The sequence below is a fragment of the Aphelocoma coerulescens genome, chromosome 17 (genome assembly GCF_041296385.1).
Source record: "Aphelocoma coerulescens isolate FSJ_1873_10779 chromosome 17, UR_Acoe_1.0, whole genome shotgun sequence".
Lineage (NCBI taxonomy): Eukaryota > Metazoa > Chordata > Aves > Passeriformes > Corvidae > Aphelocoma > Aphelocoma coerulescens.
In genome coordinates, this window is record NC_091030.1 from 224,348 (window position 1) to 245,226 (window position 20,879).

The following is a 20,879-nucleotide window of genomic DNA, read 5'->3' on the forward strand; positions in this document are numbered from 1 at the left end:
CAGTGCAATGTCTCCCAAAAGGCCTCTCGAGGTCCCCCCTGCCTCCAGGCTGGAGCATCTCCCCAGAGCCTCAGGGTGCCCCCAGGTGTGGGAGCGCCCCAAGCACCACCCTGGCGGGACTCACCTTCCTTCACAGGGATGGTTGGCTTCTTCTGCCGCAGCCCCAGGAGGATGAAGAAGAGCACCAGGGGGATGAAGATCTCAAAAGCCAGCACCCACTGGGGATGACACAGAGCAGAGGGAACACAATGCTTAGGGACAGAACCCAGCCACCAGGGAGAAGCATGGGCAGTACAGGGGTCCCCAGGCACTGGTGCAGTGCAGCAGTGTCCACACTCTGAAGATGGCTGGTGGCTCTGTCACAGCTCAGCCAGCGGCAAATGGCTTCCTGGGCATCCCACAACCTCCTGCCTGCTCCACCCTGTCCAGAGCACTGCACGACAGGGCAGGGTACACAGAAGGGAAGGAACCCTCCTCCAGCAGTGCAAACAGGGTGCTGGGGATTGAGCCCAGCCGTGGTGGTCCACTACAGCTGGGCTTGCCCAGGGAGACCACCTCAAGTCCTGAAGGCTAGTGCCCTCACAGCCTGGAGCAGCATGATGCTCCCTTGTCACTTGTGCCACTGTTGGATGTCATCAGGTCCAACAGCTGAATCTAATAGCAGAGGGCAGACCTTTAGTTCAGCCAGCCCCTGGTGCTCCAGGTGCAACTGTGCCATCCTGGCATCCCTTCCGTGCCCTCCTAAAAGGCTCTGGCTGCAAAGAATTTCCACTGGCAGCATGTGGTAAATAACAGCAAATCCCCAGGAATTCCTGGCCACAGTGGCTCAGAATTCCAGGCTAGGCTCCATGCCCAGAGGCCCTGGGGATAGGCATCAGCATCTCCAGCCATGGGCAGGAGCAAGCACCGGGCACACTGCCAGCACAGCTGCTGCCACTTTGTACCGGAGTGCCCGGACACATCACGGCCCCACTGCCCAGCGGCAGAGAACAACTGCAGGTTCAGAAATTGAGGCACAGGGTGAGGTGAGCCAACTGTGGCTCACTCGAGGGCCAGATGAGACCCAAGGCAGCTGTTGAGACCCCAAAACCTGCTGCCACCATGGGCAGGGCAGGGCCCAGCTCCACTGCTGGGAAGGTACTTGCTACACCACCCACACCGGCCTCCCACCAGCGACCAGCGCCCATGGGCAAGCCCATGGGGTGGGAAGAATGGACTTTAACATGGCAAGGCCTGCCTGGAAGGATGCAGCTGCCAACAGGTGACAGGGTCAAGCCCTCCTGTCTCCAACATCACCTCCATGCTGCCTCACTCACGGGCTGCCAGCGCTCAGTCAAGAAAGTCAGAGCAGCCCCAAATGGCAGCGAGCAGTGGGACCCCTGCACGTGGGTCCCTGCCAGCAAATGGCCACAGTGCTACTGCTGTGGGATGAGCACGACTGCACCCATGACTGCTACCCATGCTGCCCTCGCCACATCAGAGTTCCTGGTTTTGGAAGAGGCAGAGACCAGAGGAAGACGGGCTGGAGGGGATGGAAAATGCCCCAGGAGCAGTACCAGAGACTCCTCATCTTTCTGATAACACCAGTCCCAGGGAGAGTCCCTGGTGTCACTGCTCCTGCACAAGGCACGCTAGCAGGGGACACCCTGACACACACTGCTGTCCCGAGGCCCCTGCCCCGCCCCCTGCCTGTTTACCAGGCACACAACGGGGCCTCTGTGCCCGGGCACTGGGGGGACCATCCCCACACCCCCACGCTGGGCTGTACCAGGCTCATGTGGGGACTGTCCTTGGTGGCAAGGAACCTGCTTGTTGTTATTTATTTTTTTGACAGGGGTCATTGACTTTTGTTCACCTCCATTCCCAGAGATGTCCCTTGTCCCCAGCCCCTTTGCACTGCCACATACCCCAGTGTGACAGCAGGCTGACCCACACCTATTGGCACCCAGAGGGATATGGTGATGGGCAGACATAGTAGCAGATGGCTGTTTACCAGTCTGCACCTCTGGGACTGATCCTGGCCCCCTGGTCCCCAGAGCTGCCCCTATGGGAACTTCCCGGAGGTGGGGAAGCCAGGGCTGCTCCACACCCACAGTGGGACACTGGCACGCAGTGGGGCCCAAGGGAGCCTCAGCCTTCCAGAGAGGCACCTGGCAGGGACACCAGCACAGCCTGGGGATGGTGGGGTCCCTGCCCACAGGTGCAAGACACTGGGGAATATTTTGGGATTGTGTGAGGAAGCAAGGAGGAATGGCCAGGATGCAAGCAGCTGAGAAGGAAATGCTCCCCAGAAGGTAGGAGAGGAGAAGAGAGAGGCCCATCCCTGCCAGCAGCTGGCCATGATTGCACCAACTAGTCTGCCCTGCCCTCCCACCCATCCCCTGCCTCCCTCCTCTCTTGACGAGGGCACAGGTGCAGGACCAAGGGTGGGACACTGGTCCCAGGAGCCCTTGCACCAGGTGACAGTGGCTGTGGAGCCAGGGACAGCTCCTGGACGGTGGCATTCACTCCTTCTACACCCCCTGCCACATGTTCATTTCAGCCTGGTTGGATGAGGTCATGATGAGGTCATAGGTGTTGTCCAGGTTTGCACCAGTGCTGGGTGTCCACCTGCCACCCTACAGACAGTGGGGTAACTTGTCCCACATTTGGCCCTGCCCTTGGCTGGAGGCAGGGGTGGCAGGGTCCTGCCCAGCTCCCCTGGCAGGGAGGCAGAGCTGGGATGGATGCCACAGCAGGGTACTGGCCCCTGGCAGGGGGACATGTCTCTCCTGGAGCATTGGGACAGTGATTCAATGCCTGTGCCCATCCTCTGCCACACCATCAGATGGGAGCAAGAGGCCAAGCAGGAGGCAGCAGTGCCTGCTGCAACATACAGTGCCCACACAGCCAGGTCAAAAGGCCAGACAAGCACCACAGGACAGTGGTGCAAACAGAGCAGAGCAAACAGCCCAGCCCAGCACAGCGGTGCCACCATGCCCACCTCCACACAGCACTGGGACAGCTGGGAGATGTGCTGGAGCCAGGGTCAGCATGGACATGGGCATCAGGTCATGGACAAATGCACAACTCCACTGGTGTCCCCAGGGTGTGGCAGCACTCATGTCCCAGTAGTCGTGGGGACAGCCAGGTCAGGCAGAGGCAGCTCTTCCTGTCCATCACTGCCACCCAAAAGTCTGCTCAGTTCCCTCCTGCCTGTCCCCAAGCAATGCCTGATGCCCACAGCCACATCCTCCAGCCAGCATGGCATGGGAGAGGGGCAGCCAGGGGCTGGGCACCCCCATCCTAAGACTCTCAAGCTGGCAACTCCAGTGACACCCCTGCACCCCAAACCTGCCAGGTCAGCCCCCGTCTCCCATAGCCTGGCACTTGCAAGGAGGTTTACTGGCTCCGACACAGGTGAAGCAGCATCACACACAGCATCCAAAACCCCCACACATACCCCCCAGAGAACAGGGCAGGGTCTGCCTGTGCTCCTCATGGGAGGATGGAGCTGCTGCCTACTCCCTGCCAGCCTCTCTTCCCATCCCAGTGCTGCCTACAGTGCCAGCAGGAACTGGCAACAGATGCTGGCCTGCAGCAACCCTGAGGGATGGGGCTCTCAGCTCTTGCAGGATCCAACTTTTCCAATATCATTTTAAGGCTGCAGAAATACCTTTAAATTTTCATGGCTCCAGACTTTAATCACCGTTAAATGCCCACTTTTGCCCACAGCCAGAAAGCATAGGCAGATAAAGCCACGGTCACTGGCAAAGATGAGCACGAGAGCTCTGGGGCAAAACAGGCCCCAAAATGCATAAGGCTGTGCCGAGCCCCCCAGCTCCAATGGGGACCTGACCATGGACACTCACTGATGGCCACCACCCAGGTGTGGGCCTGAGAGGCTTCCTCAAGATCACCTGCCCCATGGCGATGGACAAGCCCAAGTCCAGGGGCTGCCAACTCCCATCCTGCCAAGGCCTGGCTGCCCTCACCTCTGCCTCTGGTCACTGCCAGTTATGTCCATCACCTCCTGTCCCACTACCCCCTGTCTCCAGCATGGGCACATCCCCACCCTGACAGACCTGGCTAAGCAGCCTGGGGTCCTGCCGTGGGGAGGCTGGAGGAGGAAGAAATCCCTTCTGGGGTTTGTCAACAGCTCCTGAGCCGAGGACCCAGGAACATCCACCACGGTTCTCCCCATCCCTGCGGTGTCAGCCAGGCACCTGTGTGGGCTGAGGGGGCATGTCATCACCAGTGCCCTGTCCCAGAGCCACACAGCACTGGGACATGGCCACCCTCCCACTGGCACAAGATGCCTGACCCGAGCACAGGGCCATGCCAGCAGCCAGTGGAGGAAGGTGCTCTGCAACAGGTGCCCCCGGCTGCCCTGCCAGCAAGGACTCACAGGGACACTGCTGGGCCAGCACACCCCTGACACCCGTGCTTCTCCTCCCCACACCTGCTGCAAACAACAAGAGGGCAAAGAGCACCCAGAGCCAGGGCAGCACCCAACCGATTCCTGCTGCAGGATCCGGTACCAGCATTCTCCCAGCCCTGGCAGCAGGAGCTGGCAGCGCCACAGGCACAGCGTTCTAGGGACACTGCACCCCAGCAGAGGCCCTGTTACAGGCCCCTGGCACCCCAAACGTCAGCCTTGCTTCTTCCGGCAGCATCAGTTTCCCTCCAGCTCTGCTGCCACCAGCCAGGGGGAAGGGACAGATCTGCCAGCTCCTGTGTGGAGAGAGTTTTCCGTCTTCAGGACAAAGAGCAGAAGGCACAGATCCTGCACAGGGCAGAATAGCTACGCTGCTGTCAGCTCTCCCTGTACCCCTTCCCTCATCCCAGGGCCCATGCTACAGGGAGCCCCACCAATGTGCTGCAGCACCAAAACAGCACAGAACTGCTCACACCATTCCCCCAAAAGAGCCTTGTCCTGCCCACCAACCCTTCCCCATGACCAAGAAAACTGGCAGCACACTACTATCACAGGGAGCTCCAGCTGTGGCTGCCTGCCCATCCCAAATGAATGGGCACAAAGAGCCCCAGGGCAGGTGGGTGAACACCCTGAACTGTGCCTGTGGTGATTTTTGAGAGAGCACCTGCTAAGTTTACATCCAACATGGGTTTAAACCAGATACCAAAGTCATGGGAGAGCCCATCCTTTAACAATTCTTGTCCCAGCAGATTCAAGGCACAACCAGCAATCCCCAGGGCTGCCATGGGCACCCCCAGGCCATCAGCATTCACAGGCAGAACACAGAACTGCTCCAGCTCTCAAGTCCCAGCCCAGAGCCCTCAGTCAAACCTGGGGTCTCTGCTCCACCTATTGCCAGGAGTCCAGGAGCACATGGTGGCAAGGACTGACCCCAGGGGAGCACCTGCAGCACCAGGCTGTGCCAAAGGGCAGCTGCTAGTGCCCACACTCTCTCTCTGAGGTTGGGAGAAGCCCAGAAACCCCCAACTCTGCCTGCCCCTGGGTGAACACCCAGCAGGAGAATGGGCTAGTGCATCCCCCCTTCCCTGCTCCAATCCCCCAGCCTCTGGCTGCTGCAGTAAGATCACCCCAGAGGGAGCTGGTTTCTCTCAGTGAAACATCCATCTGTGGCCACTGCCAGGGCAGACCTGCACTAGGGAATCCACTGCTGGATGCCAGGCACAGCCACCACACAGGGCCTGGCTATGCCCTGGTCAGCCAGCACTGGCAGCTCAGCCCAGCACTGCTAAGAAAGGGCAGAGCTCCCCCAGGAGTGGGCAGGATGATGGCCCCTGAGCAGACCAGGGACACCAAGTGACTCTGGAATTCACACACAGCAGCAGCCACAAGGAAGGAGGTGACACACACAGGGCATGCACATCCTCAGGGCACAGCTGTCCCAGGGACTGCACCAAATCCGTCCATGAGCAGCGGCACTGGGACCACCTCTCGTCCTGGCACACGGCTGGTTCCCTGCACACCCCATGCACACACTGCATCGCTGGGTGGGCAAGGAGGGGCTGCTCCATAGCCTGCCACCCTGACTGCAGCAGTGGCACTCCAGCAACAGTCTCTACACATGGAGGCGATGGGGCCTGGGCTCCTCATCCTCCTCCTCCAGCCACAGCTTCCTGCGCTGCACCCCCACACTGCCCAGAAATGAGTCCCCAAAAGCTGTGTGCACCCCCACTCTGTAACCCAATGGCCATGGCAGCCAGGGCTGGGTCAGCTGGCGTGTGTCAGGGCCCAGCTGTGCCAGGCTGCTCATTCTCGTGGGCCGGGGTCCGGGGCAGCCCCTGTCGTGGCCACGCAGCTCTGCTCAGGGTAAAGAGCTGAGATGACTCAGCCAAAGAGCATCATCCCCCTCATCCATTTCGGGGGCACCGGGGCTGCCCGTGCATGGAAACCTGCCTGCAGCGCCAGGCTCGGCCCTGCTCCTGTCACAGGAGCCTCTGCTGCTCCGGCCACCGGGCCACGGGGTGTGGTGCCGGCGGCTGCCGGCGAGGAACAGCAGGATCGGGCCTGCAGGATATTTGGGAGGAGAAGGGAAAAGCGATGCCAGCTTGCGAGCAGCAGCTCGCTCCCCTCCCCCACCCGCTAAAAATAACCGGCTCCCTCGGGCCGCTCACCCACCCCCTGCCCACGGCCGCGGGGTCCCTCGGTCCGCGGCTCCCTCGCAGGACTGATAGGTGACCCCACACAGGGAGCCTCGACAAGGTGACAGCGGCGCCGAGGTCACAGCACGGTCGATGCCATCTTGCCCCTTCTGCCAACCCGGGAGGGACACACACCAGCTCTCTGGCCCCCAGCCCCACGAAGCGCAGCTCTTCTCCAGCCCACGGAAGACAGGCGGCTCCGACCCACATATGGGCTGAAAACCTATTTATACCCGGCGGGTACCGAGGCTCGGGAACGATCCCACCCGGTGGGGGCGACATCCAGCCCCGGTGCCGGGCTCCTCCTGCGGTCCCCGGGCCCGGCCGACCCCAGGGACACGAGAGCGGAGCGGGAGAGCCCCAGCTGTTGCTGCCGCACGGCGGGTGCGCCGGGCCGGAGGATTCGTGCACGGGCGGCTCGAGGCGGGCGGACCGCCGGGCCAAGGGACCGGGGGGACCCCCCGGCACCACTTCCACGCGGCGCCCGGCCTCGCCCCTTGGGGCTGCAGGGCCCCTCCGCCCCCGCTCACCGGACTGCGCCGCTTCAGTGTCACGTTCTTCCAGAGCAGAAGATGGAGCTGATGCAGGAACCCCATGGTCGGGTCGGGCCGGGCCGGCCCCGCCGAAGGGCCGCGCCGCGCTCAGCTCCGCGGTCACCCGCCGCCCACCGCCATCCCCTCCCAACCGCCGACTACTGCTTGCCGTGGGCTGCGAGGAAGCGGAGCGGCCTCGGCCCGGGCCTGGCTCCGCCGCACCCGCCCCGACCCTGCGCAGCACCAGCACCGCCCCCGGCCCGCGACGGCCGCCCCTTAAAGGCACCGGCGGGCCCGCCCGCTCCGCCCGCACGGCGGCCCCGGCCCAGCGCGGCCCGCGCCCAGCTCATCCCGGCAGCAGAGGCCCCGGCGCGGCCTGTCCGGAGCGGGCGTGCTGCCCCGGGGACTGCGGAACCCTCGCTCCCCTCGAGCTGCCTCCCTGGCCGCCCTCCCGCCCCGCAGCCATGCACGGGTCACCTCCGCACCTCTGCCCCTCGTACCCCCGCAGGATAGGACGGACTAGCCCGTGGCTGCGGGGTCTGTGTGCCAGGGTGCCACGGCTGTCCCTGCTCTTGGATGCTGCCCACCCTGCTCCTGCCTGACCTAACCCACGGGCACGTGCTGGGGCGACCACGGGTGTTTTTGGAGGGACCAACCTGCTGCCACATCTGTTCCCTGTCAGCTCAGAACCCAGGGCTGGGAAGGATGCCCTCAGCAGTAGTAGGGACTGAACCAGGCCAGCTCCCAGCTCTCCTCCATCCCATCCACCCTTCCTTCCATCCATCCATCCATCCATCCATCCATCCATCCATCCATCCATCCATCCATCCATCCTCCCATCTATCATTCCTTCCATCTTTCCTTCCATCCTGTCTTCTTTCTTTTCCTCCTTCCTGCCATCTTTTCTTCCTTCCATCTGTGCTCACTTCCATGCATTCCCCCATCCTTCTTTCCCTCCCCTTTCCTGTCCTTCTGCTTCTCTCCATTTCCCACTTGTCCCTCTCTCTTCCTGCTCTCTGCAGCCTCCTTTGCCCCTTCCCTCTCCTTTCCTCCAACTCCCTGTAACCATCTCATTCTCCATGCTGCTTCCTGGGCCAAATGTAGTCAGGAGCAGTGAATCCCTCTCTGGCTGCCCCAGCCCCAGTGGTGCTGCCAAGGTGCCTGTGCTCAGGGCAGGCCCTTTGGCAGCTGCCCGGGGCTGACAAATCTCCCTTTGTCCAACACAAAGCAGCATTATTCCCCAAACTTCTGGGCAAAACACTGTGCTGAGGTCCAGGAGGACAAAGGATGCCTGGTGATGTGGTGGTGGAGAGGCACTGTGTGCCCAGCTCCATGCTCTGGGGAGGGTGACTGGTTTGGGAGGGTTGCCGGGTGCGTGAGCAGGGCTACAGGCAGCAGAGCTGCTCAGAATTGGGCGGAGCTGGGCTTTTACTAGGCCCCTGGGGAATGAGGGATGCAGTCACCCTTGGCTCCCAGCAAAGAATTGTGCATGGTTTGCCCCCAGCCCACACAAGGAGTACCTCAAAACCCCTGTCCTGCAGCAGAGTGGGTCTCCAGCTTGGAGGGGCACAGTGGGGGGACCCGTGGGTGGGTCAAAGCCCTGACCTGGATCTCCTGCTCCTGCCCTCCTCCTTCCTGTGGGTGGGTCCTGGAGAGCTTCACAGCTGCTCTTCTGTTTGGCGTGGCCATAGAATCCTCAAGAAGCCAGCAAGAGACAGACCTAGCAGTGTACCACAGGGCAGCACAGCCCCGGGGACATGGTGGCACATCTCCTCCAAGGACCCAGGGCTCATCCCCTCCACAGCCTAGAAGCTCCAAAGACCCTGTGGCCCATCTCCTTCATGGACCAGGGGTCCTGAAGATGTGGGGACATGGAGCCCTGAGCACCTCTCAGGGGACTTCTTTGTGGGGTGGCCAAGCTCCTTTCTGTGTGAAGTCATCTACAGATGGCAGTACCCACACACATGCATCTCCCTGCTCTGTGCTGGTGCTGTCCAGCATTCCTGATGGTACCATGGCCTGGCCCCCGGCCTTGATCTCTGCCCAGCCCACGCAGGCAGCACTGGCCCTGGCTCCCTGCCTGGCTCAGAGCCATGTCCCTTGGGCCACAGGGTCAGGGTGCTTGGATCTACTGGCTGCAAGTCCTCCCAGGGCATTGTCCCTGCACCCAGGGTGTCCTGGGGCAGCACCTGCACATGACAGCTATTAAGTGCCAGGGAAGCGCTCCCTGCTGCTCTACCAGCCATCCTGAATGCCCTATGGAAATGCTGTCCCCAGTGCTGTCCTCCATGGGGGGGGGGGGAGTGGCCCCAGCCCTTGTGGCCCTGGGCCCTCAAGCTATGGGACAGCAGCAGGATGATGCTGAATGCTCCAGCCAGGCCGGGACTACTGCCCACAACCAGCAGGGCTAGGGCAGGCAAGGCTGGGAGTGGTGCCCATGGACTATGATATATGGGCTCTCAATCATGCAGGGGAAGAAATGCAGAAAAGGAGTGAGAAAAGACGACAGGAAACGGACATGGCTGCGGAAGAAGGAACACCCTCCCTTGGGGCTGCAGCTGGCCTCTGAGGGCTCCTGAAACCGCAGAGCCCTGCTACACCCTAGCACAGTGGCATGGCATTGTGCCCAACAGGAATTCCAAGAGGCTGGCAGCCAGCAGGAATGAGGGTGCAGATCCCAGGGGCACTGGAGCAGCCTGAGAACCCCCAGGGAGCAGTCTGGAGCCCTGTTCCCTGCTCTGTGTGTGCCAAGGCATAGGGCATACCCTTGCCAGCTTCTGGGGCAGTGCTGCACACCTCGATGCTCCCCTCCTTGCCTCTGCCTCGGTTTACCCATCTCATTTTGGCTTTCATGGAGTCTTGGGTCCTGAACAGCAATGCCAGCAAAGGACACAAGTGAGCCAGACTGGGAGCAAGGCAGAAGTGGGGCAGGAGCAGAGGAGGCAGCTCCCTGTGCACACACTGCTGAGGCTCGTTGGCAGGAAACATCCTGGACAGGACAGTGCCCAGGGCTCTGTGGCACTTCAGAGCTGTTAATTGATGGTTTCAGGATGAGTCAGTGGGAGTTGGTATCCTGTTTGCAACCAAGCTGCGGGTGGCAGATGGGTGGCACCTTGTCAAGGCTGAGGGCACCTTCTCAGCCACGGGGCACCCAACAGGTTTTGGGCCATGGGGCCCATTTGGCCAGAGGGTATCCACCCAACTGTGGGGCACCCACCCAGCCACAGGGTACCCACCCTGTGGGTGCACTGCAGGGGAAGTGCTGGGAGTGGGGTGTGCCAGCTGCCACGTGGGGCAGGAAGGATCTGCCCATGGGGCTGGGACAAGACAAAAAAGAGGAAGCCCTCAAGTGCCCCAGCCCAGCACAGCAGCACCCGGGCAGACGCACCTCGCACCTTGCACACCTCCACCACAGTAAGTCTGAGTTCAACATTACTGACCGCGGAGGGGAGAGGGGCTGAGAAATGGGGTGGCCCCTACCACTCATAGAGCAGGGGTTTCCCTTTCAGAACATCCCCAAAATAGGGGCAGCATCCCCAAAATGGGGGCAACATCCCCAAAACAGGAGCAATAGTCCTGCTGCTGGAGACAGGGACCTGCAGCACTGATGTGCAGTTCAAGGAACCAGCAAAGCTTTCCCAGCCCTTTCTGCTTCCCATGCCAGATTTGTCTGGAGCCTAAACTTAGCTCATATATTTTAGCAGGACAGACGGAGTGGGCCAAGGTGGGGAAGGGATTTTTTGCAGCCAAGTGGCAGTGCTGGGGTGGGTGGGAAAGTAGGGCACTGCTTTCCAGGAGGTTTCCATCCTGGAGGCAGGGACTCAGCCCCAGCTGGCAGCGGGGCTCAGGCAACCCACATTTCCAGAGGTTTCCAGAAAAGGGGAAACCACCTTTGCTGCTGAATGCTCTGAGCCCTGCAGTGGGACCAGCGCTCCAGAGAGGGCTTAAGCTGGCGGCTGGTCCTCAGTGCAGCCAACCATCCCCCTCACCACCTCCGCCACTGCTCTGCTCCCAGCAGTGCTGCTGGTTAAACAGCTCTGACAGCACTGGCCATCTCTGACATCCTGAATATAAAACGTGTTTGGGGCACTGAGGCTATGAGCTCCCAGCCTGCTGGGGCTCCTGATGCCCTTAGGGGCTGGGGAGTGCACCCTGACCTGGGGAGGGCACCTCGAGCCTGGGAATTGCCTTGCCATTGTCACAGGAGAATACTGGGGTGAGGGAGCACTTCTTGGGCAGGACACTCCCAAACCCAGCCCTCGTCAGAGTTTTGGACTTCAGAGTCCCCCCATTTTGCAGCTAAGGCCTCACCATGGGGCTATTCAGGTGGGACCAGGATGTTCCCTCTTGTCCTTTGGTGCACAGCAGTGGCAAGGCTGGCTGCATATTAGATTTGACCTATTCTGGGCAAAACAAGAAGTGAAGACTGAGACTGTGGCTGCTTGTCAGGTGGGGAAACTGAGGCACAGAGCAAGAAAAGACTGCCTGTAGTGGGGCCAGCCAGGTGGGGCAGAAGGGCACAGGGAATATTGCCATCAGCTCTGCACCTCCCAGCAGCATCTCTGCTCCCCCTAAGGTCACCAGGGACTGCAGGAGCATGAACAAAGGCCACCCTGGGGTGACACCAGATGCATGGGGAATTCTGTGGCACAGGGAAGCAGAGGGTCCTGGGGTGATGCTGAGGCCCAGGTTTCATGGAGAAGCCCTTTCTCTGGCCCCTCTGGCACCAGTGCCTCCCCATCCCCCATCACCCCTGGCAAGCTGAACTGATGGCCCTCGGTGGCTGCTCCTCTCTCACAGGTGTCAGCTCTGTCACCCGATGAGGTGACAGCCAACCCACCACCATGGTGACCTGGGCATTGCTGCTGCGATGGTCTCCATGGGGCCGGCCTGGTGTGAAGGCCTTGGTCACTGCCGGACTGTTTGTAACCACCCTCTGGAACCTGAGGCTCTTCCTCAACCCCTCCAAGGGGTCTGGAGAAGACTCTAAACACAGGGAGCCACTGGTGATCCTGGTGTGGGAATGGCCCTCAAAGCAGGTCCCCAATGTCAGCAGGGATGTGTGCAGTGAGCTGTATGGCATCACAGGCTGCCAGCTCACCACAGAGCAGCAGCTCCTGCACCAGGCCGATGTGGTGGTGTTCTTCCACTCCCGGCTCCAGCCTGGCCGGGACAGACTGCCCAAGGAGAGGCTGCCGGGGCAGAACTGGGTGTGGGTCTCCCTGGAGTCCCCCTCCCACACTAGAGCTCTAGCAGAATGGAACCAGACCTTCAACTGGGTGATGACCTACAGACAGGATTCGGACATCTTCATCCCCTATGGCAAGCTTGTGCCCAACCGGTCAGCCACCGTGAACATCCCCGCAAAGACCAACTTGGTGTCCTGGGTTATCAGCAACTACCACAGGACTCAGAAAAGAGCTGAGGTCTACAGAAACCTCTCCAAGTACCTCCATGTGAATATATATGGGAAAGCAAACAACAAGCCCCTCTGCAAGGACTGCCTCTTGCCAACAATATCCAAGTCCAAGTTCTACCTGGCCTTCGAGAACTCCATCCACCGGGACTACATCACAGAGAAACTCTGGAAGAACTCACTGCTGGCTGGCACCGTGCCTGTGGTGCTGGGGCCACCCAGGGCCAACTATGAGCAATTTGTTCCTGCAGACTCCTTCATCCATGTCAATGATTTTGGCTCCCTGGAGGAGCTGGCCACCTTCCTGAAGACCATGAACTCCAGCCGCTACCAGCAGTTCTTTGCCTGGCAGAGGAGGTTCAGCGTGAAGCTCTACACTGACTGGAGGGAGCGGATCTGCACCATCTGCACGGCCTACCCCCACCTGCCCCGTGGCCGCCTCTATCCCGACCTGCAGAGCTGGTTCAATTCCTAGTGCATGCCGGGACCCTTGGGATGAATCCAGGCAGGGGTGGGAGGTGTGTGCAGCACCCACCTGCACACAGGACATGGAGCAAGGACAGGAGTCCCCACTCTCCTCCCAACCCAGCTGTTGCCACACTGGAACTTCAAGACTTCCTTTCTTGTGAAACAGGACTTATCACCCCGACCCAACACTGAACACCTTGCCAGGGTGCTGGCAGGACCAGAGGGTGCTTTGGAAAAAAGCAGCACAGTGCTGCTGAGACTGTGCATGTGGTATGGGCAGGGCAGGGGGGTGGTGGGTGGCTCAGGACTCCCCAGCCTTTCCCTGTGATCCTCAATGTCCCCCCAGCACCTTCTGCTGAGTGCCTAAGTCCTGCCACCAGTGGTAACATTTGTGGCTGGGCTGGAGGAGCGGTGGTCAGCCCGGGGCAGGGATCCATTACCCCATGGCCAGGGAGGAAGGACAGCGTCTGCTCCCCCCCTTCCCAGCAGCACCCATTTCCTGCCCCCACCCCGAGTTGTGGATGCTCTCAGAGCAATCTCAGTGCTGCCAGGCAGGCAGAGGGACACTGTGGTTTGTCACTCCCTCCCTGCTGTGACAGGAAGCCAGTGAGCTGGCAGCCTCTGGAGGCTTGCACAAGCCTGAAGCAAAGCCAGTCCTGTGGGCAACTTGCACATGCACACATTACACTGTGGAAACCCTGCACATTGCACACCCTGCACAGAGGCCACCCTGCACCACAGGCATCTCAAGAGGAAGCACCTATCTGGAATCAGTGATGATATAGGGGTTGAGTGACAGGACATGTCACAGGACATGGAGTCAGACATGACTGCTCCCTCTGTGCCTTGCTCTTTGCCCCTCTAATCAGTGCTATCAACTCCCTTGATATAAACAACTCTTTTTGTCACAGGTTTCCTTTCCAGTTTTCTTCCTGAACTCACCAAACCTGTGAGCTGCCGGGTGCCCAGCAGGACTGAGAGTTGGCATAGGGGACATCCCTCCCCTGGCCCAGCCCTGGTGAGGTGGCAGCTGGATGGGCACACTGTGCTCTTCTGACTTCTGTGACTTCTGATTTCCGCTTTGTTGTTTTCTGGGTCAACCAGAAGTGGAACAGGAGGGGCTGTGGGTGCCCACAGACAGCTGCTGGGTACTCGTGGGCAGGGGATGCCAGGGTAGCAGGATGTGGGGGTCCTATGGTAGACTGCAGCTCTTGCATGGCTGCAAGCAGAAAACTAGATAGTGGAAATGTGGAGAGAAGCAAACCTTCAGGAGATGGCATCTGTCCCACATTTCTGCTCCTGACCCTTCCAGCCTCCTGCACCCCTAAAGCACCAGGCAGCACTGGGCAGCAGCAACAGGGGCCAGTTTTTGGTGGATGCCACCCAGGGGACCCCGCCCCACAGGTCTGGCACCTAGCCCAGCCCAGCCCTTTGCAGGGTCCCAAGGTGCCCTGTGAGCAGCTGCCTGCAGTGCCCCTATTCCAGGCAGCCCTAGAGAGCAAAGCCCCAGCTACCAGCCATCAAACTGAAAACAGGGCTTTGCAGACATTTCCTTACAGGCTTGGTTGGGGATTTCATTCTGCTCAGGGGAAGGGCCCCTTGAGAGAATGGGACTGGGGGCAAACCAACTGAGAGGCTGTGGTGGGGAAAAGTGAAGGGTCATCCCCTAGACACCCTGACCCCACCAGCTCAGCTCTCAGTGCCCAGTGGACCTGCATGACTGGGTTGTTATCACCCCACCAGAGACTGCGTCATCTGGACCACACATATGGGAACATACATCCCTCCCCTATCGACATCTTATTACAGTGAGGACAGCCCCAGCTTTCCAGACCTCTTCACTGCCCACCCTGCTACATTCTCCTTACTCCTTTTCTCTGAGCCTGGCAGCTGCTGGAGTAACCTGCAAGTAAGCTCACACTGCTTCCAACCTTCCCAGAGGTAGCTACAGCAAACCAGCAGCTCGAACTGGGTGGAAGACGATCCCCTCCCTTCACTTTTGACCCACTCTGATTTTGGGGGGCAACAGCCTTGACAAGTTGGTACCACTCCAGGGCCAAGATGCCACCAGTCATGGAGGGAGGCCAAGCTGCAGGCAGCCAAGAGCTGGGCATTGCTGGCATGATGGGGACATGTCCACCTTCTTAGGGTGCCTTGTTCCAGCCCTGCTGTGCCCCTGCATGCAGCCAAACCTCAACTGCTGGGATGCAGGAGCAGGGATGCAAAGGGAGGCAAGGAAAGGGTTAACTCATTCTTGCCTCTAAGAACTCTGAGATTTATTTCACTGCCAGAGGGAATGTGATTAAGAACAAAAAATTAAAAAATCATAATTAACTACAGCAGGCTGGAAGGCATGGGGTGCTAGCAGCATGGACAGGGTGGTGTAGGCCCCCTGGGCTGGGCCCTCCAGGGAAAGGTCTCTGGGCAGCCGGGCTGGGGTAGGGGGACATCGACTGGAGAACAGGGAGGGCCTGGGGGACTGGGGGTAATGCTGGGCACAAAGCACTGGGGAGGAACCCCCCAACCCAAACAAGCCTCATCAGGTGAGGACCTCTTGTGCCACGGGGCGAGGGGTGGTGGGGGGCTCACCTTCTCCCCTGCCCCAGCCCTCTGCTCACCCTGGCTGCCCAGGAGGGTGGGCAGAGCCACCAGGGCCATTGGCCCTGGGCACGGCACCCCAGCCCTGCTCTACATGACAGGGCGGAAGGAGACACCTGGGAAACTAGATCACTACAAAAATTTTTGCTTTTTAAAAACTACAACCAAAAACCTTTAAAAGAAATAATAAAACCACCCCCTCCCCCCACCCTTCCCAAAATCTAAAAAATACTTTTTTCTGGGTCTTGCAGGAGAGCGGCTGGGCTGGGGCCGGACACAGGCTCAAGAGCCCTGGGCACATGTGGCTTCAGAGGGTGCAGTGGGGCAGGAGCTGCCCCCAGGTGAGGTCAGAGGGGGGGGCCAGCGCTGCTGGGACCAGTAAGCTCACATAACTGGGAAGGACTGGGAGCATCTGCAGAGAGCAGGCACCATCCTTGCGCCAGGCTCTCAGCCCCTCACACCCCAAAAGCCCCACACATCAGCCCAGCAAGCAGAAGCAGGGCTGTGCCTGTGTCAGCCCAGGGCAAAGGAGGCTTCCCCAGAGCACCAGCCCACCTGCAGTGATCCCACAGCCCCTGGTTCAGTGGCCACTGTTACTCATGGAGAGCCCAGGCTGCAGCGCTTGTGGGAACATCTCGGCTTTGTGGAAGGTCGGCATGTAGACAGGAGGGGAGGGTGCCAGGCTGTAGCCCTGGGACGTCACTGGGATGGGCAAGGCGGAGGGCACCAGGGGCTGGTTCATGTCATACATCATCCCCTCTGCCTCGTTGCCATAGGGCAGCAGCAGCCGTTTGCCTTTCTGACGCCGGTTGCAGAACCAGACCCGGACCACCTGTGGGAAGGGAGACAGAGAAGGGTGAGGGCATGACCCAGGCACACCATTTCGGTGACAAAGAGACCCCTCTGCTGGTGGCATCTCCACAGCACTCCAACCTGCTGGTCCAGCCCCCTCCCTGCCACAATTCCTTGCTAGGCTGGGCTCCAACAAACTTTAGCCATGACCACTTTCCCACTGCTTCCAGAGTTGAGAGATGACAGAAATGGCAAATGTTAAATAGGAAAGAAGATAACAAATTAAAAGAAAGGTTCCCCTCCAAAGGCTGGTGCCATAGCCAGATGAAGCTAATACACAAACTTGTGTATCGTTAGTAGGTTGTGTTTTGTCTCTCTTCTGGTGCATTTCCACTTCAGAAGAAAAACATTGTAACTTTTCTATGTGGGTTCTTGGGGGCAAAAATCAGTTTCTTCAGGGATGAATTAGTATCAGAGGATTACTTTTATATATTTATGTGCATATACACAAACACAGATGCCTGTTGTTGGGTCTGGGAACTATTTTTTTCTCTCTTAAATTTAAATATTAAATCTGTGAACAAAAGTCTTCTCTGGAACCAGGTGGGTATTTCTTTTTCATATTGATGAGCCATATATATCCTAACTGTCTGGCAGAGCTAAAGGGCAGTTCTTTACACCTCTCCATTTCATTTTTGCTCTGAGCCAAAGTATGAAAGTGCCAGGGGCTTAGGAGCTGGTACCATTTGGGCACCCATCCTCCCCCCCTGCAACCTACATCTTTATCCAGGTTGAGGTCCTCAGCGATCTGGGAGATCTCCTGGGGACTGGGTTTCACGCACTTGCGGAAGAAGCTCTCCAGCGTCCCTTTCACGTTGGTCTCGATGCTGGTCCTGCGTTTTCTCTTCCGGGCTTGGGCCAGTACTTGCTCTGCATTGCACATCTGGGAATGAGAGAGGGAATATGTTGGGTTACCAGGTGGAAGAGTCTCCACCACGCTTGGGACACACGTGTAGCTGGCTGCAGAGCTCAGAGGACAGACTGTGTCCCTGTGACTCTCCACTGAGCATCACTCCACTGTGACTGGGGGCATTCCCAGTGCCCCAGCACTGCCAGCAGTGAGGCTGGACACATCTTTCTGCATCCCCTCCCCCTCCCCCCCCCATTCCCCAGGGAGCAGCAAGCTGCACATTCAGTCTATGAGATTCCAGCAGGACCTTGCTGCTCCTAAATAGGAACTGCCACAATGACAAGGTGTCTGCAGGGGGATTGGGCTCCCTCCCCCAGCCTGGCAGAAGGTGATACCCAGTGGTTCACTCTCAAGCCAGCCTCAAGCCATGCAGCGAGTGGCACAAGATGCCTTCTGTTCCCCTCTTCTCTCCCCAAAAACACGTGGGAAAGGGAGGAGAATCTGTGGCTTGAGGGCTTGCAGGTACCCCAGCTCCCAGCCCCCTCAGCCTTGCACCTCTTGCATGTTGTCCGTGTTCTCCGCCTCGTTGAGCCAGCGCTGCAGCAGCGGTTTGAGCTTGCACATGTTCTTGAAGCTGAGCTGGAGCGCTTCGAAGCGGCAGATGGTCGTCTGGCTGAACATCTTCCCTGCGCGGGCAAGGTGGGCAGGGCATTATGCACTGCGCAGCTTCCCTTGCCAGCAGCTCCCCAGGATCGGCCGCCCCCAAGCTTTCCCTGTTCCTGGGAGACCAGGAAAAGGATTCTCCCCATTCCTTCAGCAGGGATTTAAAGCCCTGAAACGCGTCTCAATAAAAAAATGTAGCTTTTTTAAACCAGTTCCCTGTGAGCTCGAACTTTCGAGTGCCCCTCCGGGGCTGGTGCTTGATGGCTCCTTTGCGGATCGTTAAGGAGCAGAAATCGTTAGCCCAGGTGATTCCAAACCCCTCCCGGGCCTCTCCCTTCCCACCAGCTGTGGGGTAACGCAAGGGGCCCTCCCCCGACCCCTCACCGTAGAGCGTGCCCAGCGCCAGTCCCACGTCAGCCTGGGTGAAGCCCAGCATGATGCGCTTGTGCTTGAGGTCCTTGGCGAACTGCTCCAGCTCTCCCGAGGTTGGCGCATCCTGGCAGGGGCAGAAAGACACTGAGAGGGGACAACTCGCGCCCAAGGTCCAGGGTTGATCGGGGTCCCCGAAAGACAGCGGCACAAGAGGGCTCGGCTGAGCCCTCGGCAGCACTGGCACCGAGCAGGCCCACAGAGCACCCCCGCGACCACGCACACTGCTCAGCTCAACCCAGCCCGGCGCGGCGGCGTCCAAGGGCAGCACAAGGGCACCAAGAGCTCCCGCTCTGCCTCAACACGCCCTGGAAATGTTCCCTTTGTCCTCTGGCTCGCACCCTCCTGGCCTGGCCAGAGGCACCACCGATGATGACACTGGCTGAACCCCAGATTCGCCCCACTCACTCATCCCACGACACGTCCGCACGGGGACGGTTCAGTTCTCCTGCGGCGTGGGCCACTTCCCCTGGCTCTCGGGCTGAGGCAGCCCCTCACCACCTCTCCCGCCTGCGTCCAGAGCAGGGAAAAGGCTCCCGTAAAGAGAGGGACAAAAGTGCCCGTGAGCCGCGTGAGATTTAAGCACCTAATTGCCACCAGCAAGCTCTTCCCTTCTGGCAAGCGGCTACCTAGGCACTTCCCACCTTCCTGCCGTGCAGCCTCCAGCCTCTGCGGGGGCATATTGAAGCCTTTTACCCAATTTCCACGTTTTCAGCGGAGTTACGGGTTTTCCAGGCGTTCTTCCTGTCACCGAGCCACGGCTTTTAATTCCTGGCGTAAATCGGCACCGGTAAACTCGGAGCATCCCTCCCACGGGGGTGGGATGTCGTCTCACATCGCCGTCCTGCATCACCGTCCCGCAGCTGGGAAACGCCATTCGTGACCGCTCCCCCCCAGCGGGGCCGGTTGAGGCCCGAGGACACACCCGCACCCATCGTGGTGTGGGACCTCCCGCAGCTCCGACCCGGCGGCGGCAGCGCAAATTCTCCCAACCCTTTCAGGGACCAGCATCGGCATCCGCTGCTGTCCCCGGGGCGAACTCGTGTTATGTCAATATTAAGAAATATTAAAAACTAACGCAAACCACAAATCCAGTCGTGCCGGGGACCAGCTGCTGCCCCCGTCTTCCTCCCGCCCTCCTCTGCCGGCTGTCTCTTGCCCCAGCAAACTTCAGTGCCCGTGGACCTCCGGGAGCGGCGGCCGGGGACGCAGCCGACCGAAGGGGACTGAGGGGCTGGCCAGGACCCCTCGGTGACGGCACTGCGTTGCCCCGAGTACCCCGCCGGAGCCGACCTTCGGCATCGCTACCCGGGACTGCCCCGCCGCATCCCGTACGGGAAGCTGCTCTCCCGACTTCCCAAAACCCCCTTTCTTACCCCAAAGCAGCCTCCCCAAGGCTCTCCACCCTGCGGAGACTCTGACATATGGGGGACGAGCCCCAGCGCCGGGTCAGAGCTTCTCCCGGGGGCACCCGACGGCGGGGCCGGACAGGTGGCACCGGCGGGGTCTCGGCGATCCGCGAGAGCAGCCGGGCAGCTCCTGCCGACGGGGCGGCGAACCGGGGCTCCGGACGGGGAGGAAAGCCCCAGGGACATACCGTGTGCGCACGGCGGGAGCGGGGCAGGACAGCCCGCCCCATCCCCGTCCCGTCGGGTCTCACCTCCTCACCGCTGTCGCTGGAGTGTCCGCCCTCGCTGGCGGCGCCGCTGGAGCTGCCGCTGCTGCCCAGCCCCGAGGGGCCGCCGGAGCCCGGCTGCAGCGCGGCGGGGCAGAGCTGGGGGCCAGGGAAGGCAGGGGCGGCCGGGCCAGGGAAGGGCGGCCCGGGCAGGGCGGCTGGGCCGGGGGCCGGAGGGCCGGCCCAGGGCGGGGGCGGCCAGGCCGGGCCGCAGCAAGCGGCGGTGCGGGGCTCGGTCTCCGGCTGGCTGCAGGGCCGGCCCGGGCGCGCCTCCGCCTTGGCGGGCGGCGCGGGAGCGGGCGGGGGCAGCCAGGCGCGGGCCGGCGGCGGGTCGCGGGCGGGCTCGGGCTCGGGGGTGGCGGCGAAGGGGAAGAAGAGCGGCTGGGCGGGCGCCCCGTCGAAGCTGCCGCGGGGGAAGGGAGGTCCGGCGTCGGATAGGAGGCCGAAGGGGGCGGCCGGCAGCCCCCCGTCCGGGCTGAACATGCTGCCCGCCGCCCGCTGCCCTAGGGCTCCATGCGGGGGCTGCCGGCCGCTGCCTCCCTGCTGCGGCGCCGCCGGGGCCTCTGAGAGCGGCGGGGCCGGGCCGGGCCGGATGGAGATGGGCTCCGGCCCCATTGGACCCCGCTTCGGTGGGTCGGGCGTGAACTTGATCCCCCGGGGGGGCGGGGGGCACGGAGAGAAGGTGCGATGGGAGGGGGCTGAGCCGGCCCGCACCCAGCGCCGGCGGGGAGGTGGACGGGGCGGCCCTGATGGGACAGGGAGGGGCAGGACACCTATCCTGCC

The 20,879-nt window shown here is 60.8% G+C and overlaps 3 protein-coding genes across 7 annotated transcripts in view; 1 reads left to right on the forward strand and 2 right to left on the reverse strand.

The window, feature by feature from the left end:
• ABCA2 (ATP binding cassette subfamily A member 2) overlaps nucleotides 1-7,369 on the reverse strand; it is a 34,150-nt gene extending 26,781 nt beyond the window's left edge. For all 5 annotated transcript variants that reach the window (XM_069031902.1, XM_069031905.1, XM_069031901.1 and 2 more), the window contains exons 1-2: nucleotides 7,143-7,369; nucleotides 125-218 (exon numbers count right to left, since the gene is read on the reverse strand). In XM_069031902.1, coding sequence (XP_068888003.1) covers nucleotides 125-218; nucleotides 7,143-7,208 — 160 coding nt within the window. In that variant the 5' untranslated portion in view covers nucleotides 7,209-7,369. The remainder of the gene's footprint in view (nucleotides 1-124; nucleotides 219-7,142) is intronic.
• A 4,612-nt stretch (nucleotides 7,370-11,981) lies between these two features.
• On the forward strand, nucleotides 11,982-14,289 carry FUT7 (fucosyltransferase 7). The gene has a single exon (XM_069032031.1). It carries the CDS (start codon nucleotides 11,990-11,992, stop codon nucleotides 13,034-13,036), a length of 1,047 nt encoding a protein of 348 aa, XP_068888132.1. The 5' UTR covers nucleotides 11,982-11,989; the 3' UTR covers nucleotides 13,037-14,289.
• Nucleotides 14,290-14,381: 92 nt separating this feature from the next.
• LOC138119824 (POU domain, class 5, transcription factor 3-like) lies at nucleotides 14,382-20,676 on the reverse strand. The gene is made up of 5 exons (XM_069032030.1): nucleotides 20,082-20,676; nucleotides 18,377-18,488; nucleotides 17,885-18,015; nucleotides 17,198-17,362; nucleotides 14,382-16,459 (listed from the first exon to the last, which is right to left on the reverse strand). The coding sequence occupies exons 1-5, from the start codon at nucleotides 20,577-20,579 to the stop codon at nucleotides 16,208-16,210; spliced, it is 1,158 nt and encodes a 385-aa protein (XP_068888131.1). The 5' UTR covers nucleotides 20,580-20,676; the 3' UTR covers nucleotides 14,382-16,207.
• Between the last annotated feature and the right edge of the window lie 203 nt (nucleotides 20,677-20,879).

Excerpts from the sequence above, each read along its gene's own strand:
- FUT7 (XM_069032031.1), top strand. The coding sequence starts at position 11,990 with ATGGTGACCTGGGCATTGCTGCTGCGATGGTCTCCATGGGGCCGGCCT.
- LOC138119824 (XM_069032030.1), bottom strand. The coding sequence starts at position 20,579 with ATGTTCAGCCCGGACGGGGGGCTGCCGGCCGCCCCCTTCGGCCTCCTA. Across the intron at positions 18,489-20,081 it reads CCAGCGACAGCGGTGAGGAG|GATGCGCCAACCTCGGGAGA; the intron begins GTGAGACCCGAC and ends TGCCCCTGCCAG. Across the intron at positions 16,460-17,197 it reads ACCTCAACCTGGATAAAGAT|GTGGTCCGGGTCTGGTTCTG; the intron begins GTAGGTTGCAGG and ends CCCTTCCCACAG.